General features: G+C 37.4%; 2 protein-coding genes across 2 annotated transcripts; one reads left to right on the top strand and one right to left on the bottom strand.

Annotated features, from left to right (window-relative positions):
• Position 1: 1 nt before the first annotated feature.
• On the top strand, positions 2-5,916 carry LOC107171000 (solute carrier family 2, facilitated glucose transporter member 6-like). The gene is made up of 4 exons (XM_089220817.1): positions 2-262; positions 1,057-1,192; positions 1,483-1,668; positions 4,047-5,916. Exons 1-4 carry the CDS (start codon positions 227-229, stop codon positions 5,129-5,131), a joined length of 1,443 nt encoding a protein of 480 aa, XP_089076943.1. The 5' UTR covers positions 2-226; the 3' UTR covers positions 5,132-5,916.
• An 853-nt stretch (positions 5,917-6,769) lies between these two features.
• On the bottom strand, positions 6,770-17,340 carry LOC107171214 (uncharacterized). The gene is made up of 5 exons (XM_015521445.2): positions 16,952-17,340; positions 11,589-11,800; positions 11,399-11,497; positions 10,233-10,645; positions 6,770-8,353 (listed from the first exon to the last, which is right to left on the bottom strand). The coding sequence occupies exons 1-5, from the start codon at positions 17,004-17,006 to the stop codon at positions 7,867-7,869; spliced, it is 1,266 nt and encodes a 421-aa protein (XP_015376931.1). The 5' UTR covers positions 17,007-17,340; the 3' UTR covers positions 6,770-7,866.
• Between the last annotated feature and the right edge of the window lie 1,875 nt (positions 17,341-19,215).

Raw genomic sequence — 19,215 nt, 5'->3', positions numbered from 1 at the left:
TTATTTCGCATTCTTCTGGCGGGACCGTCGCCGAAGTGAACGCATGCTAAGTATGCGCTACCAAAGCTTTAGAATAGGCACTTCAGTGTACTTTCGTATATTTTTCGTCCAATCTGCATCCGCATTTGTTTATTTTATATAGTACTTACCTAAGGTCTTCTCGCACCACTGAAGCAGCATTATAACATTATATAATATTCAAACCGTTTCACCGCCGTCGTCCAACATGTTGAACAAAATTTCAATGGTCCATCTGAAACTGGTAAGCAATTTAAGACGTCAAATTGTGCGAACTAGTATTATGTTTAGCGTGTAGTTTTCTAGAACAAAAGAATGCACGTATCGAAATTCACAAATGGCTGTATTTTTGTTGTCTATTAATTTTCGAATTGTTATTATTACTTATTACTTTTGTAAAATATTATTATATTACGAATGTGTTATCGAACCTTCATACTTTAAAAATTCGAATACAATCAAGTTAGAAATGTTTGATATTCAGTACAAGAATTGATCAATTTAATTTTTTTTTTGTCACTTCAGTTTTATAACTTCAATATCACATTAACAATTTTTGGTTTTATGTAATACTATTTATTTTTATTTCTAGACCTAAGTGGCTAAGTTTTTAGTTTTTTTACTCAAAACAAGTAAAGTGATTTAATAACCATTTCAAAAATATGATTAGAAAGTTAAAAGTTTTTATCATAGATCGAAGTTTATTTTATTGCTATTATATATTATAAATTAGACGTCGTTAAATCGTTTAAAGTTTGACAAAATTCAATAGATTTCTGTAAGTTCTTCAAAATTTAACCCATCTTTAGGAATGATTTAAATTTATTAGGTATAGAATAATCGAAAAATATAATGATGTATAGAAATGTGTATCGTTTGTAAATGCATTTTAAAATGTCATAGTATTAAAAGAATGGACATATTTTAAAATTATTTTCCCAAACAATACGAATTGTGGTTCGATTTTAATATAATTAGACTTTCTCGCATCAAGTCATTGAGTTATATTATTTATTTGTATTTATATGTTTTGTGTAGTTCTTCTCGACCAGTGTAATGTCGTTTCAACAGTTTATCATCGGTGGAGTGTTCGGATTTTCAGCCGTCATACTGCCGCAGCTTGAGCTGTCCGACGCTCTCGTCAAAATTGATGCCGATCAAGCGTCTTGGATAGGTATGTATAAAGCGTGGAGTTCCCACTCACCAAAAAATGTAATTTTTCGACAATGGCATCTCCCAAAAAAAAATTCGTGTGATTTTGACGCTCAAAGTAAAACAAAATGTAATTTTACATCAGACGTTTTCCTGTGGAGTAAAATATATAAAATTGGAAATTTTTTTTTTAACATACATTCATCTCGGAATCTTATTATATTATTTAGAGCGACTAAGCCCACATAATTTATATAATATATTGTGAGAATATAATAATATGTATTATGAAATATACACGGTATTTTGCAGCAAGTCTTCCTCTCCTGTTGAGTCCCATCGGTTCGCTGGTGTTTGGTTATTTGTCCGATAGATTCGGCCGGAAGTTATCGCTACAGCTTACGTACGTACCTCTGCTTATCAGCTGGTCGCTGCTCAGCAACGCCGAATGTTTGAAAGATATTTACATCGGCAGACTGTTGACCGGACTGGCAACAGGTGAGTGTATTATTGTTATTAAGTAATGTAATACAGACAATAATGTTAATAACAATTTTAATGAAATTACTTGACTTGACACTTGGCGGTGAGCCTATAAAGAGACTATATGTTTGAGTAATTAGTTCATATAAGCACAATCATTAGGTTTTGGTTGCAAATCGATCAGCTCTTTAATTTTAAATTTATTGGAATTTATTACTAATTTAGTAAACGAAAATAATGATATCATAATGACCTAATGACGTATACATTATAACTCTCATAATACTATAATATATAGGTACCACTCAAAAAAACAAAGAGCTAAACGATTTTTAAAGAGAATCCTATATGTAAATACACTAATTACTGGACTTCATATAATGAAGCACTAGTGCGAGTAGAGCGTATCTGAAAGTTTTTATGACTTCTCATTTAGGTTTTTATTTTAAATGACTATCAGTCGCTCTTTATATAGGCGAACACATGGAAGCAGCATAATATGCTATCTTTTTTTGAGCAGCCACGATCACCAAATACTGAATAGTAAATTATGGACCGCAACAAATTTTATATATCGAATCTCTTCATCATCGAAATGTTGTATTTAGATTTGGTTTATTCCCCAATTATTAGCATATATCGCCCCTAACCCAAAAAAAGAGAAATCTCAATTTCATAAAAATCTCAATTTCGCATATTTTTTATACCTCACAATAGAACGAAATCATCGTGAATTTGCGTAACCTATATTTCGAAGACGTACCGCCCACAATAACACTATTTGTCAAAAATATTATTGGAAAAATGGGCTTGATTAATCTCATGCTACCCTTGAGACCAGAGTTAACTTATACACAAACGTCAAAACGGCCCTACGCTGAAGTGTCCTATAGTCGACCCGTAATAACCCCTCTCTTCCGGTGACCGTTGTGGTGCACGTGATGTCTTGTCCGATCTGTAGACGTTTTCTACTAATTACTTGGGCAATAATAATATTACACATGCACGATCGTTGTGCTTTTGAAGATATTTTATTTTATTGTATATGGGTATATTATAAAATATTCTCTTATATTATAATATGGCTTTGTTCGAACCTTCTCGATAACTGGTTCTCGAGGGAACACGAAACTGGGGAAACATTTCGGATCCCATCAAGTATTATTTCTCTGTCACCTATTATTGTCCAACTACAATATAAATTCGAGACTGTGTTTCGTACGCATATGGCAGTGGCATAGGTCATCGGTATGTATAATGATATTTATTGTGTTCAACGAAGGTTGTGCCTATGCGCTGGCGGCGTCTCTATGTATATTTAATAGATATAATATTCTATAAAAGCGGACTCCGGATGTTCGGGATTTATATGTTTGTGGATAAACCGCACATAAATATAGGTTGGATATTATATATATATATATATATATACATACGAGCTGTTGTTCTTTGGCGTCAAACGAGCACGTTTTTTCCTTTTCGCGACAGTCTCGACATTATTATGTACATAATATGTAGGTATATAAATATACACATACCGTATATATCGTTTATTCGTAGGTAGTGCACTGCATGCTCTCGAGTCTGAAAGCGCTTTATGTTATGTTATATAAATAAAATAATATAATATAATACATCCGATTCGCCTCTCGACCGTCCATCGAAGCAGCTATCTCTCTCTCTCTCTCTCTATATATATATATATATATATAGTGTCAAAACACCAAATGTTGGGAGAATACAAATTCCGAGTGGGGCGCGTATACTTAGACGATATGCATGAAGCTCTATACGTTATTTGTGTGTTGTAGTGTTATAATATAATTTATAGGCGTGTATACATCCGTAATCCGACGGGTCAGATTATTTTATTATTATTATATCGTCGGACGACTTATAACTATCACAAAAGTATTGTTGCACGTAGCCGATACGTGAGAGATTTTCGGCATTGTATGATATATATAGTGTCCTTACTATAATAATAATAATAATAAATATAACGGTGTTTAGTATAATTTATTGTGAGGGGGACGGATGATATACTTGTTATAATATTTGATTGGACGCGACAATAAACCATCGGCCAAGTATCGCTGCGTAATGATAACAATTCGAGAGATATCTATAAATACCTACAAGTATCCCTGCAGTACGTATATTATACGTCATTTGAGCACATACTATAAATCTATAAGTAGGTACGATTGATTTCGCACTCGTTGAATTTTTTATTCCAGCGACGATTTTTAACTTTTGGATATTCGTTCAAATAATAATGAAAACTAAGGGGGCGGACAATATTTTTATGTGAACTACGTTCAACGAATTAAAAATGTTGATGGCGATAAGAACTAAACAATAACAACAATCTCGTCTGTGTCGTGTTTCAGGCACCGGCGGCGTGATCTATGTATACATAGCCGAGACGAGCCCGACGGACAGCCGGCCCTTCTTCCTGTTGATCTACACACTGTTCGTGGGCCTGGGCCTGATGACATCCGCGGTCTTGGGCGCGCTGTTCCACTGGCGCACGGTGGCCACCATGTTCGCCGTGATGTGCGCGGTCGGTTTCGTCATTCCGTTTTTTGTGCCGTCCCCGCCGATGTGGTTGCGGTCCCGGAAGCGGGAAGAGGAGGCCCGACTGGCCGAGAAGTGGTTCGGGTTCGAGCTGGACCGCATCGACGACCTGCCCACGCTTCCACCACCGCCTTGCGCGGCTGCGGCAATGGCCACGCTGAGCCGGGCTGACTCGACGGTTGGCGCGATCATGGACACGAACGTCAGCTGCTGGAGCTTATACACCGGGCCCACCGTCTGGAAGCCCACGCTAGCCGCTATGGCGTTCTTCTGCTGCCAACAAGCGTCCGGGTTCTACGTGTTGCTGAGCTACTCAGTGGACGTGATGCGTGACTGCCGCGTGTCCATCGACGGCATGACCGCCGCTGTGTACCTGTGCGCCGCCCGATTGGCCGGTACCATCGTTAGCCTTATGTTCCAATCGGCGCCCAAGCGCACACTAACTGCCTTCTCGGGGCTCGGCATGTGCGTGGCCATGTCCACCGTGGTCGGTTACCTTTACGCGTTCGACGGCGTGCCCGACCCACCGGCCACCGACTTCCTGATCGTACCGTTCCTGTTCTACGTGTTCTTCGCAATGTTCGCCGTGCTGCCGTTACCGTGGAGTGTGTGCGGTGAATTGTTCCCGATGGCCGTCAAGGGCACCATGAACGGTGTGCTGTACTCGTGCGGTTACGAGCTCATGTTCGCCGCCATCAAGGTGTACCCGATTTTGGTGGACAAGTTTGGCACCCAGGCAGTGTGGACAACGTGCGCGTGCGCGTGTTTCATTACCTCCCTGTTCGGCGCGTTCGTCCTGCCCGAGACAACTGGAAAGACGCTGAACGAGATTACCGACGGGTTCAGGTCATCCAAAGACAAGGCCCGCAAGAAGGTTGTCAAGCCTCAAATACCCTAGACCCGACCGCACTATACAGCTCCAAAGCCGGTTGTATAAAGTGTTATATTTAGTCGCCATCGTCGTCAAGCCGTATTCCCAATAGTAATAGTGTACGAAATGTCTGTACTAAAAAATCGTGTGAATATTTAAAAATGTATTTTGTACCCGGATATGAGCACGAATCGCCTCAATACTATTATTCCTGATACGGTCGTGTCATAACAGCAATAAAATAAATCATCACGGTCGAGTTAAATAGTCATTACCGTTCCGTATTCAACGCAATAATAATGATATTTGCTCCTCGAGACCGGTCAGGTTGAATGTACATAATAACGCGTAACGCCGTGTCCTATACGTGAATCCGGCGAAAAACCAAACAACTTGTATTTCGTTGCGCCGGACGCACCGCACTGCAGCGGGCGGAACAGCATGGTCAGAATAGCATATGCATACACTCACTGCGCTCGCCGGATTCACGTAGGATACGGCGTTTAGACTTGGCTACAATACTATATTGACCCATTTCTTACAATTTAAATGTAATAATGAAATTACTGTAATACTGTAGATAAGTCTATTTTATATCCGTGTAAAATAATATTTATACAATTGATGTCATAGGTATATATTATAGTTTATATTATATACTAATATATTATGTGTATATAAGTGTACATATTGTTCGTAGTAGATAATTTGTTTGTGTAATTAATATTTTTCATGTAAACTATAGATTTTAACGAAACATTATGATGTGTTATACTTATTCTGTAATATAATATATAATATATTTGTTATGAGTTTATGTTTATCTACTTACCACCTAATATATTATATGAGCTAGTTTACACGGTATATGTCACTTTGTATTTAAATTTACATAATATGTTGTGTATATAGATTTTCATTAAACTGAAAAACGCTTAAGCTAATTTTTCATCAAGATTTACAAGTTAAAACAAATGTTGACGTTACAGAAATCTTATACTGCAATGAACCAAAATCACAATTTAAAATTATAATATATATAAGTATATAACATACATTTTTTAGGCAAATTTAAGTCGTGGTCTGTGAACAATTTAATTTATGATTATATTTAAATTTTTGTATTATAATTTGGGTAACGAAAGCTACTCTAAGAGTATACTAAAAGTTGATTTCGTTATTATAAATGTATTTTTTAATAAGACTGCTCTATTTGGTAGGTATATGTTATATTATATATTAGGTTAGATACCTAGATTACTGAATCTTACAAATAATTCAAACCTCATATTATACTACAATGTTTCATAATAATATATTGTTGACAGTTATTACTGGAGAATGAAAAATTAGTAACATTTTAATTTATAATATCACTATTCGATTTTAACTTTTGTGTAGATACTATATGTAGTAATTGATTTTCACTAAAAAAAACAATATCGTGATTTTGGACTTGGGACTAGATAATTTTAAATTTATAATATCAGTATGATTCTTAATTCTTATATTTATCAATATTCAATAATAATATATATGTATTTTATTAAAAATTGAGTTAATATACTTAATAAATTAAGCAATATTAGTTTGCAAGATTGAGTATTGATGACGGTCAAAGGATGAATGGATCAACAAGGGGAAATATTAATATAATTAATAACATTTACTGTTTGATGAATTTCAATATAATAAATATTATGGTTGAACAATGAACAACGAATACACACTATAATATAAATGACAGTCACAATATTCACTAGTCAAATTGAAATTACATGTTATTGTTTTTTTTTTGCATACAATTCGTATATCAGCCATATCGATTTACAGCGAGTAAATAATATTATAATTGTTAATAGTTTAAAAAAATAATAAAAAAAACTGCAGTCCTGCGGCAGGTGTTGCAGTGACGGCGGGTATTGTACGATATAATATAAAAGAAATGTTTAGTCTTTGTTCACATTACATTAATTTGACGTTTTTACAATCGATGTCATTTTACAACTTAAATCTTATGAAAAAAAAAAAAAATACAATAAAAATAGTACACATACAAAAAAGGAACTATTGGGCTGTTAAACACATTCACAAATACTTCAGATAATTATGTACATGTGGCTCAAAGTTTGATCGCGTGATGCTTGTTTGTTTTGTGTTGAGGAGAAAGAAAGTAAAAAAATCAACGTTTGCAGTAATCAGTGTAAAAATATTTTAATGATACACATGCAAATCAAACTTTGCTGCACACACATATCACAATCGAAATCCTTATATAGGCGCATATAAAACAAATGCGTTTAAAAAAAAATAAATAATAATAATAATAATAAAAATAATAATAATAATAATAATATAATAATAATAATAATAATAATAAATTATAGTTGGCGCTGTGCATGTATAATGTATATTGTATATATAATATATATATACACCTACGAACAAGGCGTCCAACCGAACGAGAATGTTTTAATTTTTGTTTTATTGTTTGTAAAAACTTTTTCAATTGGATAGGGGAAAAAAAGAATCTTTAGTTTTGGGGAAAATAGCTTTTTTTGCCAATTTTGCCGACCGGTTGGTCCAGTGCAACGCAATCAACATGCTAGTAAAAACACAAATACGTAATATAACTAAACATGTAAAAGTATACAGGTACCTAACAGTATAATATGATAATGCTGTGACAATTAATATATACACGATGAAAAGGAATTTTAGTTGTTATCTCTCTCTCTTTCACACACTCTTTGTCCGAGTCGTCAAACGATGTAATAGTCGTAGTGATGATAATGATGGTGTTCGTGTATGTGATGATGGATCTTCTTTGACGCCAGTTTGGCGCGTTTGTACCGCTGATGATCGATGTTTTTAGCCTGTTCTTGAGCGGCGGCTGCTGCAGTGGTGGCCGTGGCCGCGTCCTTCGACTGTTGCAGTTTGCTACCGCTGACTACCGCCGCGGTGGCCCGGTGGTGTTGTTTCGAGTGACCAGACGAATACTTGACCCCGTGCTCCTCGGCCGTTACATAGTTGCTGTACAGCTGCTGCTGCTGGCTTCTGACGTTCTTGAGGTGTTCGTGCTGTCGGTGGTGGTGCTGCTGATTGTGGTGGTGTTGTTGGTGCGAAGGTATGTGTGCTACCGGTTCAAAGTCGTACGGGCTCCACGCTACCTTGGGCGGCGGAGCTGCGGTCTGGCGACGCTTCGTCCGTGGTCTGTGATAAACGACCTCCGTGGGCTTTTCGGATTTTCTATAAAAATAAAAAATAAATTTTTTTTTAAATATTTTCATATTAATATTGAACACACGTTGTGCGTGTATAAACAATATTATTAAAGCACCAATTTGCATATTTCTACTAGTCGATTGTTTAATACAATATAATAAATTATACCTATATCTATATCCGTTCATATAGCTATAGCGCATAACGTTTAACGACGTTGTGATTAAAATTGTGTAGTTAATGCTGTTTTTTAAATGCGTCTAGTGCGTAGAATAGTGATTGATATAACAAAATTAATAATAATCATTGTGGTCAAGATTAAAACAGTTTGATACCTATTACCTATAATGTATGTTATATATATTTTGAGTGAAATGTGAAAAACAAGTTTTGTTTAAATATTAAGTTTAAAAAACATACATTGGTATCATAATAATAAAAATAGTATTTCGAGAAACGAATTATATTTTGCATACGTTTTCGAATTTTAATATCTATACCTATGTCGCTGTTGTCCTTACAACTTTACTATAGTGTAGGTAGCGATATTATCTAATATTATAAATCATGATGATATGGTTATCGGATGCACGTAATTGTTTTGTATGCAATATATGCATAATAATATACAGTAATGATATATTACTCGGCTGCAGGGCTCATCTGCGGTATCTTTAATATACAAGAACGTTTACAAAGATAGGTATTTTTCAACTTCCGGTTCCGGAAGAAGTGAAATTTATCATTTAAAATTTTAAAACTGACTATTAATAATAATTTTATTTACGCCCTCAAAACTCCATGAGTGGATAAGCCGCACGGGCGTCATCTTTCGTCGTCACATGCCGGTTCGCTTTGGAGAGTGTCGGATTTGGACCAAGTCCAATTTACACACACACATGAATACACCCATATTTTGTGTACCAGTGAAACGTTTACAATACGTTATTAAAGATTTGTATATAATATTATTATAATCGTCAGGCGATCTATATAGCGGAATTCCTTTTTCGCGACCCGACGAACGGTTATTATGTATTATTATTATTACAGCGTGCGTGCTGTATATATATATATATATACCGGTCGGCCTCGCTCGCATATTATAACTGTATACAGACATAAAGTATATTATTATTGAACGTGCGGCGTACATATATTATAAATTATTATAAACGAACAACGACGACGTTATGATTTTATTTTATTTACTAGCGCCGCTGCCGCGGGGGTTTGCACGCGTAATCTCTCCTGGTCCGTTTGCTTAGTTTTGATTTATTTACAATAATAATATGTATATCACGCGATTACGTATATCAAAAAATGTGTGCCGCCACTAGTCGTGAAATATATTGTTCAGTCAGATCAACAATGACGTAATAAAATTCATACGATGAAAAACGAGCACGCGATCTTAATTGCTGAAAGTCTATAACGATACGGCTTATAACTCTTCACAGTAAACGGCAATCAACATTTGGTAATACATATAATAATATAGTTGTTATATTTATTTGTGATTTTATTTTAATCATAATACAATTTTTAACGTATGAATTTGTATTATAAAACTATAATATACGAGTCAACCAGCTGTAAAAGACACATCAATTTTCACAAAATCGATATTTCGTCATAGTTATTTAAACAATAAATGGTCATCCTTTTAAAACTGTTGTTGTACGTTTTTAAACTTTGAAATATTGTCTATTTAATTTCTAGTATAAGTATGAGGTAAGTATCTAAATAATAACTACAAATCGATGCTTGTTTCAACTATATTATTATTTACTTTTGTATTTTATGTATTTGGTTTTCCAACTTTATTACACCCCTAATAATATGTTTATACATTTTCCAATTGGTCGACTCATATAATAAACGATCATATGACGTTGCATACCTTTGATTTTGAAAACTCAAGTTTTCCGCCAGGCTCCTTTGTACCATTTCGATCAGTTGTTCGCGCCTGTACCGCTGTGCGCCCAGCTTGGCACTTCTGTGGTGCGGCAACCAGGATCTCTTGACACCATCGTACACCGAAGAATCGACAGGCTGCTCCAACAGTATTGAATCTTCGACAACCCCGTATTCGGTAGCGTCTGTCCTGTCCCGATGTCTATCCGACTTGGTCTTGCGCTCGCGGCTCTTTTGGTGTCCACGGTACGACGTACTCGTCGTTGAGCCATCCACGACCACCGCCACCGATTGTCTGATGTTTAGCGTCACTTTGACGGTTCGTTGGCCCCGTGAAGAGAATTTCAACGTCGTACCGTACATGGACTCGAGTATTTTCGTAGCTAGTCCTTCGACATCCTACGATAATACGCATAAAAATGTTTATTAAATATATGATACATGATAGTGATACACAGACAAACACAAAATAAAAAAATTAAAGAAATCCAATAAAAATAATAATAATGGAATTGACGGTTTGCCAAGAGCGGAGGTTCAGACGTCTCCAATGGGATTTCGAGGAATTACATATTATATTTAATATATATTACTATTAACTGACAATGTGTCTGTAAAACAGTGAAATGTGTCTTAATTGGAACATCAAAGGCGGACGAGCAAAAACAAAGAGATTCCGTTGTTGTCGCGCCTATATGAGAAGTTTCACAGACGGTTTGAGTGAACTACTTTGATTGCGTTGCCAAACATCAGAAGAAACGATTTGTTATTTTTAAATGCGTTCCATTTAAAATCTTTTAAGTCAGGGCAGTAGATTATATACTGTATAATGTGTTTATTATTTTGTGGGTACATAAAAACGTAACTACCTACCGCGTGCTAGATAATTTATATCTTATTTTTCGTTTGGGTATATATTATAAATGCTGTAAGTATATAAACAATATTTATGGTCATATCCGGTGTGATTTTTAGGGAGGTTTTTAACTTTAAGACCAACAAAAAAAATGGAACACGGGATAAGTGGAATAACAATAAAAATAGTTTTGGGGTTGGGTCAAACCCGGAAGACCTACAGGCCAATCCCTTAAAAACATGTGATAACGTTGTGTACATATAACAACATATAATAATAAATGTAGGTAGACTTACGTGTTTGGTGATTTTTCCTTGACCGTCGGTGTCGGAGAAGGTGTACTGAAACTCATGTTTGATAGGTATACCGTCCAGCGACACGCAGCAGTCGTATACCTGTTTTAGGAAGTAATCAGTCAGTTAAGGTTTAAAAACTTTAATTACTCAAAGCATTACAATATTTAATACATGTAGATGAAATACTCACGTCGTTTGGTAGCTGTGGCGGAGACGGCGAAACTTGTGAAGTAGGTGGTGGCGGCGGCAACATTGGACGCTGGTGTGGGGGAGCAGCGGCGTTAATGAATTCATCGTCGGCAATTACCGAGGAGGTATAAGCGTAATTGATGGTCTTCGAACAGTTCGAACTGGCTGAATCAATTAACGTTTCCATGCTACCAGTTTTTGTGTCCAGGATACCTGCGAAAGCGGGAAGTAAAGAAAAATGTCAATTAAAATCCACTTAAAGACATTAACATAATTTACAAATTTTTACTATATTATGTATAATACATACATAGAGTGGCGGTTTTTTAATTAAAAATATTAAATAATTGGAATCTGCAGGTATTACATATCGGCCGTTACAACCAGCAGGATGCGGCGAAACACATAATCAAAAAAAAGCGGCAGCGGCGTGTATACGCTTTTGTTTTGTTTTTAATTTTTTTTTTGCCGTTTCCATTCTTTCCCGCCCCGAGGAATCGCTACGCAGATTAGGGTAAGAACTAGTTCTTGTGCTGGTCTATTCGATCAATGCTTACAGTGCACGTACAATATATTATTATATAAAACACACATGGAATATTTGAGTGGCGCGCAGGTGGGGAGAGCAAGTCGGACGCGAACAATAGGACTGTAATGAGCTTAGTGTACATATTATGTACTATTATTATATTATATTTGCCGCCGGACGGGAGAATTAGAGATACTCATTACTCGCACGACGAAAACGAAGCAGGACCTCGGGTATACGATTATTATTTATTAATGTAAAATATAATATTATAATAAATAATATACCCCAAACCTGAAATATTTTATATGCTATATAATAATGTTTTATTTCTTTCTCTAAATTAATCCCGTAACACATGGGTGAGGAACAGAGCAACACATACTGATATATATATATATATAACAATAATTTATTCATTTCGTCTTTACTTGGAATTTTGACACCATTCTTCGTGTCATATCAATATCGAAATCGTGTGCTCATATCATTATTATAATGTACAATTATAATTATGAGAGTGTATTATTTAGTAAGAAATCAGAATGTACATGGACAAAATAAAAATAGTGTTAGAAAGGGTGCGGGAACGATCGGTGCAGGGGTTTGCTGGGGCGGAAAAAAATAGACAGATGGAGAGAGGAGAGAGTGCAGTGACGACGACGACGATAATATTATAGAGGCGCACACACGCACGAAAGAACAACCACACAGCAACAACAACACGCACACACACACACACACACACACAAACTCACGCTGTCGAGGAAACGAAACCGGTTTGGTTGTCGGCGACGTAGAACGGAGGAGGCAAGAGCGGCGAACCGTTTGATACGTACCGCTGAGTACATCCATCCATCCATCTTCTCTCCCGCAGCCGGAGCCGCCGCGGCCGATTCAACTCGCATCATACATACACACACACTACACACACACATACAAACGCTGTTTCTACCGAATAAAAAACATAACAGAACAATAGACGCACAAACTAGAATAGTATTATATACGGTGTTGCGCGAGTGTAATGTTTTTCTCAATCATTTTTGTGCCGACTTTGCTAGGTCACGACGTTGAAGATTGGTTGAAATGAGTTACACAATTACATATTAAATCAAAAAAATTATTATCATACACGCTACTGCCAAAAATACTTCGCGCAATTGACGCGCGAACGTCAAACGTAGAATTAATAATAATACAATAAGGGATTCAGACTTAGAGAGGAGGAAACGGAGTTCTAAGCTCGACCTTCGGGAAAAATCTTTTCCACTATGCCGGGGGTGGAGTGGATGGAGAATAGACGAAAAAAACACATCCATAATATTTGATACCGATTATTATTACGATTTTTTTTTGAACCGGATTTCTTTAATATGCTAATAACACGTTTCCATAGTATTGTTCTGTCCCGCGCGCGCGCGCGCGCGAACGATGGCGTTACAATCATCTACGGGCAACGGGGCGAATGGTAAGTGTTAGTATGCGTATGTGTGTGTCTGAGTGAGAGGATAGGACAATTGTGAGAGAATGAGTGAGAGACGAAACAACATGCGGCAACAACGTTTCAGAAGAGATCCTTGGTTGAGATATATAATCTTGGCCTTGACTCTTAGCTACAAAGAGTACCGACAAGGCGGAGCCGCCGACATAACATTAGTCGTCGGCCGGCTGGTCGGTAATATTCTTTTTTTCCTTTCCTTATGTATAGCATATATTTTTTCCCCCTCGTATATATTCCAACGCACGCATAACACATGACACGTCATTATTTTATATTATATTATATACTCTTTTTTTTCTGGAGGATAAAAACTGCTCGGACTTATCGTCGTCGTCAATCCATGGAGATTGTAAAACGCGGTCGCGCGTCCGCGTACTGTGGCCGCGACCGAATAACTGAAAAAAAGACCGAAGCGTCTTTGTACATAATAATATCATATTATTATACATTATACGGATACATCCATCGTTGTAGTCTTCGACCGGCTAGAGAATACTTATTATTTCTTATTATGCTTTCCAAACGCGTATCTACCAATACACGAGGAAATCCAAAAAAGGAATCAAACAAATACGCGAAGGGAGGCTGGTGGACAGAGCGGATGTTTTTCGCGCCCATAACATTATTGTTATTATATGATATGCATATATCATATACGTGGTGTAAACACGGTAGCAATTAATTTTAGTGCTGGCCAACGACTAAACACGTGTTTGCAGCCGCCGCGGAGAATTGGCACCAAAACGAAGCGCGGACCTCACGACACCGACGTCCTTGAACCCGTAACAAATAATGAAATAATAATATTATATCATAATATACCTCCCAATGTAATAAATTAACTATTAAGTAACAATATGATATCACATAAATGATAACGCTAAACACTAATATTTTAATATTGTTATTGTCATTGTTCTAAATAATAATAATTACATTGAACGCGCTCCGTCAATACGTGGTCGACCGTATCGCAGAAGTAAAATAGAAGGGGAAAAAAGGACGCACGGAATGTGCACCCCGAGAGGCAAGAATGCGGCGGACAACGAAAAAGGTCCCAAACGATTTCGGGAACTCGATCCCCGCGCCACCGCCTCCCGCCAGATCAATTTTTGAGTGGTGGGTGCCGTGCACGCCGTCAACGCGACCGTCGGCAAGCCGTATCGGTTTCAAACGAGCGCGCGCGCACACACGGACACACAAACACACACATAAAATGACTGTACGGTGGTGCGGAGAGACGATGATGACCGTTGTAACGTTGTTTATTGGGCCGGTTCTCGGAATGTCGGTAGATAAAAACCAAACGGTGCGCGCGAGGCCCGTCCGAGTTCCACGAAGTCCCGCCGACGATGACCGGCCGCGTGTTCACGTATATTACACAATAAAAAAAAACTGAATAGTGAATACGCACATGCGTACAACGTAAACGTCTGTAGGGCCCGTTTCACGGATCAACAGTTGCGTGCTTTATAGTTTACATTTTAGTGTGAAAGTTCAAACGCACCACTTCGACGAATGATACGCAAGTCGCAAGTGAGAGTTAGACAGGAAGCTATATCCGCTTAACATCGAAAGTCTCAATAGGCTCATCATGGTGGACAACGTCCGCGTGCATTAGATTTTCCCCCATTAGCACAGCCCTTATGCCACGTTTTCGTGCGCGTTTACACCGGACATAACAATGGGCGATGTATACCTATACGAATATAACAATATAGCGTGGAAAAATTAAACACAAATATGAAAGCCGGGCGGTGGTGGCAGACTTCCGGAGTGTTGACCAGGGTGGAGGAGTTGAGAGGGGGTAGGGCGGGTGGGTGGGAGAGAGAGGGGTAGAGGAGAGTGTGAGTGACGGATGAAGAGGGCAAATACACTATACATAAACAAAAAGGCGTGGGTCGCCGTCGCACAAGGGGACCCGCCGATATACATGCGGCGCTGCACCACCCACAAACATTCCGTGTTTGTTCCTTCGCCAAGTGTGCGTGTGCGTCTTCGGTGTAAATCTATGCCGGGACCAGATTCACAATCACGGGAGACCCGGGGCGCGCGGCATCACAATGGTGCGAGCCAGCTGGATACTGCGGCAGCGGGAGCGATGGAAAACATTATATTATATTATTGTTGTTGTTGTTGTGCGATAGAAGGCTCGGGGTGGTGGTGAGGGGTGACGTCGGCGACAGAAAGAAAAAAATCCCATTTCCAAGGAAACACGCGGGCCCCTCTGAATTCCTTTTGCATCGAGAGATGAAAAAAACCGCAGGTTTAACGTGCAGCTCTTCTCTCTTGTATTGTTGTATAATAATAATAATAATAATAATAATATAAAACGCTGCGTGTACGGCAATACGTAAGTATGCAATAGATCGGTCGCGCAAGTTCCACACGATGGAATCGAATTGATTCGTGATCGACGAAATTAATATTACATTTATGACGACAATGCGACAAAGATCGCTGTGGAAGAGGAGGAAGTGGGAGATGGTGAGACAGGCGCCCGCCGAGTGATTTCTTTTTTTATCATTATTCATTTTTTTTTTTTTTGCATTACGTTCGAAATCTGAGCAAAATAACGAGTCGGTTGCAGTTCTTGTGGCGGCATCGGTGGCTTTGCGGCTTGACTTCACGCCGCACACGCATTCAGTCGAGTCTTACTCGGCGGTAGTGGTTCATCGACCCTCAATGGCAATTTGCCGCCGACCGTTGACAACGATTGCGTGTCACAACAATCGTGCGCGCCAAATATAACATCCTCACACGCACTGTTTATAACAACAACAATAATAATAATACACGAGACATGGGTACTTGAGTTGTAGAACCAGCGTACACGATGAGTCGTAACGATATTTATGATCTACCTACTGGCTTCTTCATAATTAAACGATAAACTTACATTATATTATAATAATTTATAGTTAAACGTCCGCTGCAGGAGCATTGTCGAAACCTTACGCGCGGCGCCTGTCGATCTTCGGTTTTCGATTCAAAGCAGTATAACTCTATACGCAATACATTATTTGCAGCGGCGTCTCCCGTAACCCGTTATGTAATGTAGCTTTATTGCGACTATGACAAGATAATAAACAGCCGGCGGCAGAAACAACCGAAAAACATCGTAAAACGGGTGAGCAGTTAACGAGTGCAGGGTAAGTGCCTATAACCTCTATTCTTCAGTAGTTTAGTAAGGACTATTTTAGAACGTGCATCGTGTGGATCGTCGTGCGCGAAACGAAAAATTATATTATTATATGCCACCATAAACGTAAATATCCCATGCGATTTACGAAACACGTCGACGATAGTAAAAAACAGTGACAATGTTTACCTGTAGAATATTTTCGTATCCACTTTAGCCATTCCATTTTTTTGGCCAGTCCCATGAAGAAGGTAACTGTTGCGCGAACTGGTCACGAGAAACCAAATAGAAAATGTTTTAGTAAAAAAGATCAATTAACGGTGACAGTAAAAAACCTCTCGTCATTGGTTCAAAAAGAAATAAAAACCACTTCATAAATGTAAAAACGTTTAAAAATAATAAAAACGAACGATAAAACTCGGCTAAAGAAAACGCATTCACGGTTCGCGGCGGACGCGAACACACGTCGAATAACGCACACGTTATTCTCGATCTAATGCTGACGGGCGACTGCCGTTGTGGTGCCGTTGCGGCGGCAGTGGCGTCGGCACATCGGCAAGGCGACCGCCTATACAGTACGGCATGACACACACTCGCTCATCCTTGGGGCCTCGTCGTACCGTCGCCGTCGTCGCCGCCGCTGCTGCCGCCGCCGTACGGAATGCCTGCCTGCCAACCCTCCCGCCTGCCCGCCCGCCCACCGGTAATACTGTGACGGCCGTTCCGGAGGCCCCGCGCGAGCGTTCTTTGAAACGATACCGCGCGCGCGCACACATGTGTGCGTAGGTACATGTACCAGCTAGCCTGTGTGCGTGTTATTTTCTCGGTCCATTATTACCCGGCACGTTTTATATATATGTATACACTATACATATATGAAGGTACCCATTCTTTTCTTCACTTTTACCATTATTATTTTTACGATTATTATACGTTACGCTCCTCGAAACACACACACACACACATATATATATTTATATATATATACATATACGCACACTGTCCGGTACACCGCTGGGCATGACGTACGGCGGGCTGTGTGTTCGAGTCCGCGAAGTAGGTACTATATAGGTACATATACCGACGAAAGAACGGGACGACGACCATGCGCGCGAGAGCGAACGCGCACGGTAATTAGAAGTTGGGAGGTGCGATTATAATAACAATATTATATCACAACATTCACAACAATATTATTATCATAATGTAGAACGCGAGTTTTCGTTTGTTGGGTCTCTCCTATAATAATATTATACATCGGCGAGCGAGATAATCGACCCAAAAGTTGATTTCACACCATATTATGATGGGTTATATTATATACGTATAAAATAACCGGCTCAAGAGAATAGGTATATTATAATATTATATAGGTGCATTGCAGTCGGTATAATCTGTTTATTACTATTATTATTCATATTTACCGCGAGTACTGACGAATTATTATTATTATGACCGGCAAAATAATCGCGTGTATAAGAAATCGTAGTCGATCCGGTTTCTGCGGGATGCTGTATGTTAATAATATGTACATAATATTAAATAGCTTAAATATTGAATATATATATATTACATAGTAAAGAATATATTAGGATTTAGGACTTATAGGAGGAACTGTGGGTTACTATATATATTTCACTATACTATAATACGTTATATCCGGACTAGGATTATAATAATATATAGGATTTGCTAATCATTAAAAAATACCTGTAAAAATAGTATTACATCTGTTTTATGCGTTAAGGATTTTAAATATGAAATGTATATTAGATACATATTATTTTTGTAGTACTATTTTGACGGTTTTTATACCTACTTTTTTTAACATGCATAGATTTGATTTATTTTATGTTTTTCATAAATCTTGTAATTTGGATAGCAAGGTATGTATTAAATTTTATTTGATGCTGTAGTTTACTAATAAATCTTTATTATCAATATTTTAATAAATTAGTTGTATGTTAACTAGAAAAAAAATTTATAATGCACCAGTTTTTTGGTTTTAGAAATTTTTAATTAAAATAGTAGTTTAATGAAAATACGTTAATTTAATAAGAAATATAATAATTATAATGAATATACTAATTTTAATAACTTATAGCGATTAGCGTAGATATCATATACTCAAATGGTAATTTGATATGATTGATGAATGATGTTAATATAATTTTAAAGTCTGTGCGTTTTATAATATAATAGCCATATAGGTACTTCATAAATTTATAATGTATATATTATTTTTTTTGTAATAAATATCATTACATATTATATAAGCTAAATAAATATCAATGTTTTCTGTATTTTTATGATGCACACAATAAATAACTTAACCAATGATCTGTGATGTGAGATGATGCTAAATATGATAGCTGAATAATAATAATTTACCAAGTTCTTATAATATCTAAATAAATTACCTACTTTCAACAAGTTTTATTACTTACCAATAC

The sequence above is a fragment of the Diuraphis noxia genome, unplaced genomic scaffold (assembly GCF_037042655.1).
Source record: "Diuraphis noxia isolate RWA-SAM2 unplaced genomic scaffold, SU_Dnox_SAM2 contig0002, whole genome shotgun sequence".
NCBI classification, from domain to species: domain Eukaryota; kingdom Metazoa; phylum Arthropoda; class Insecta; order Hemiptera; family Aphididae; genus Diuraphis; species Diuraphis noxia.
The sequence above is the reverse complement of the archived record's forward strand: the minus strand, read 5'-3'. Positions and strand labels throughout refer to the sequence as shown.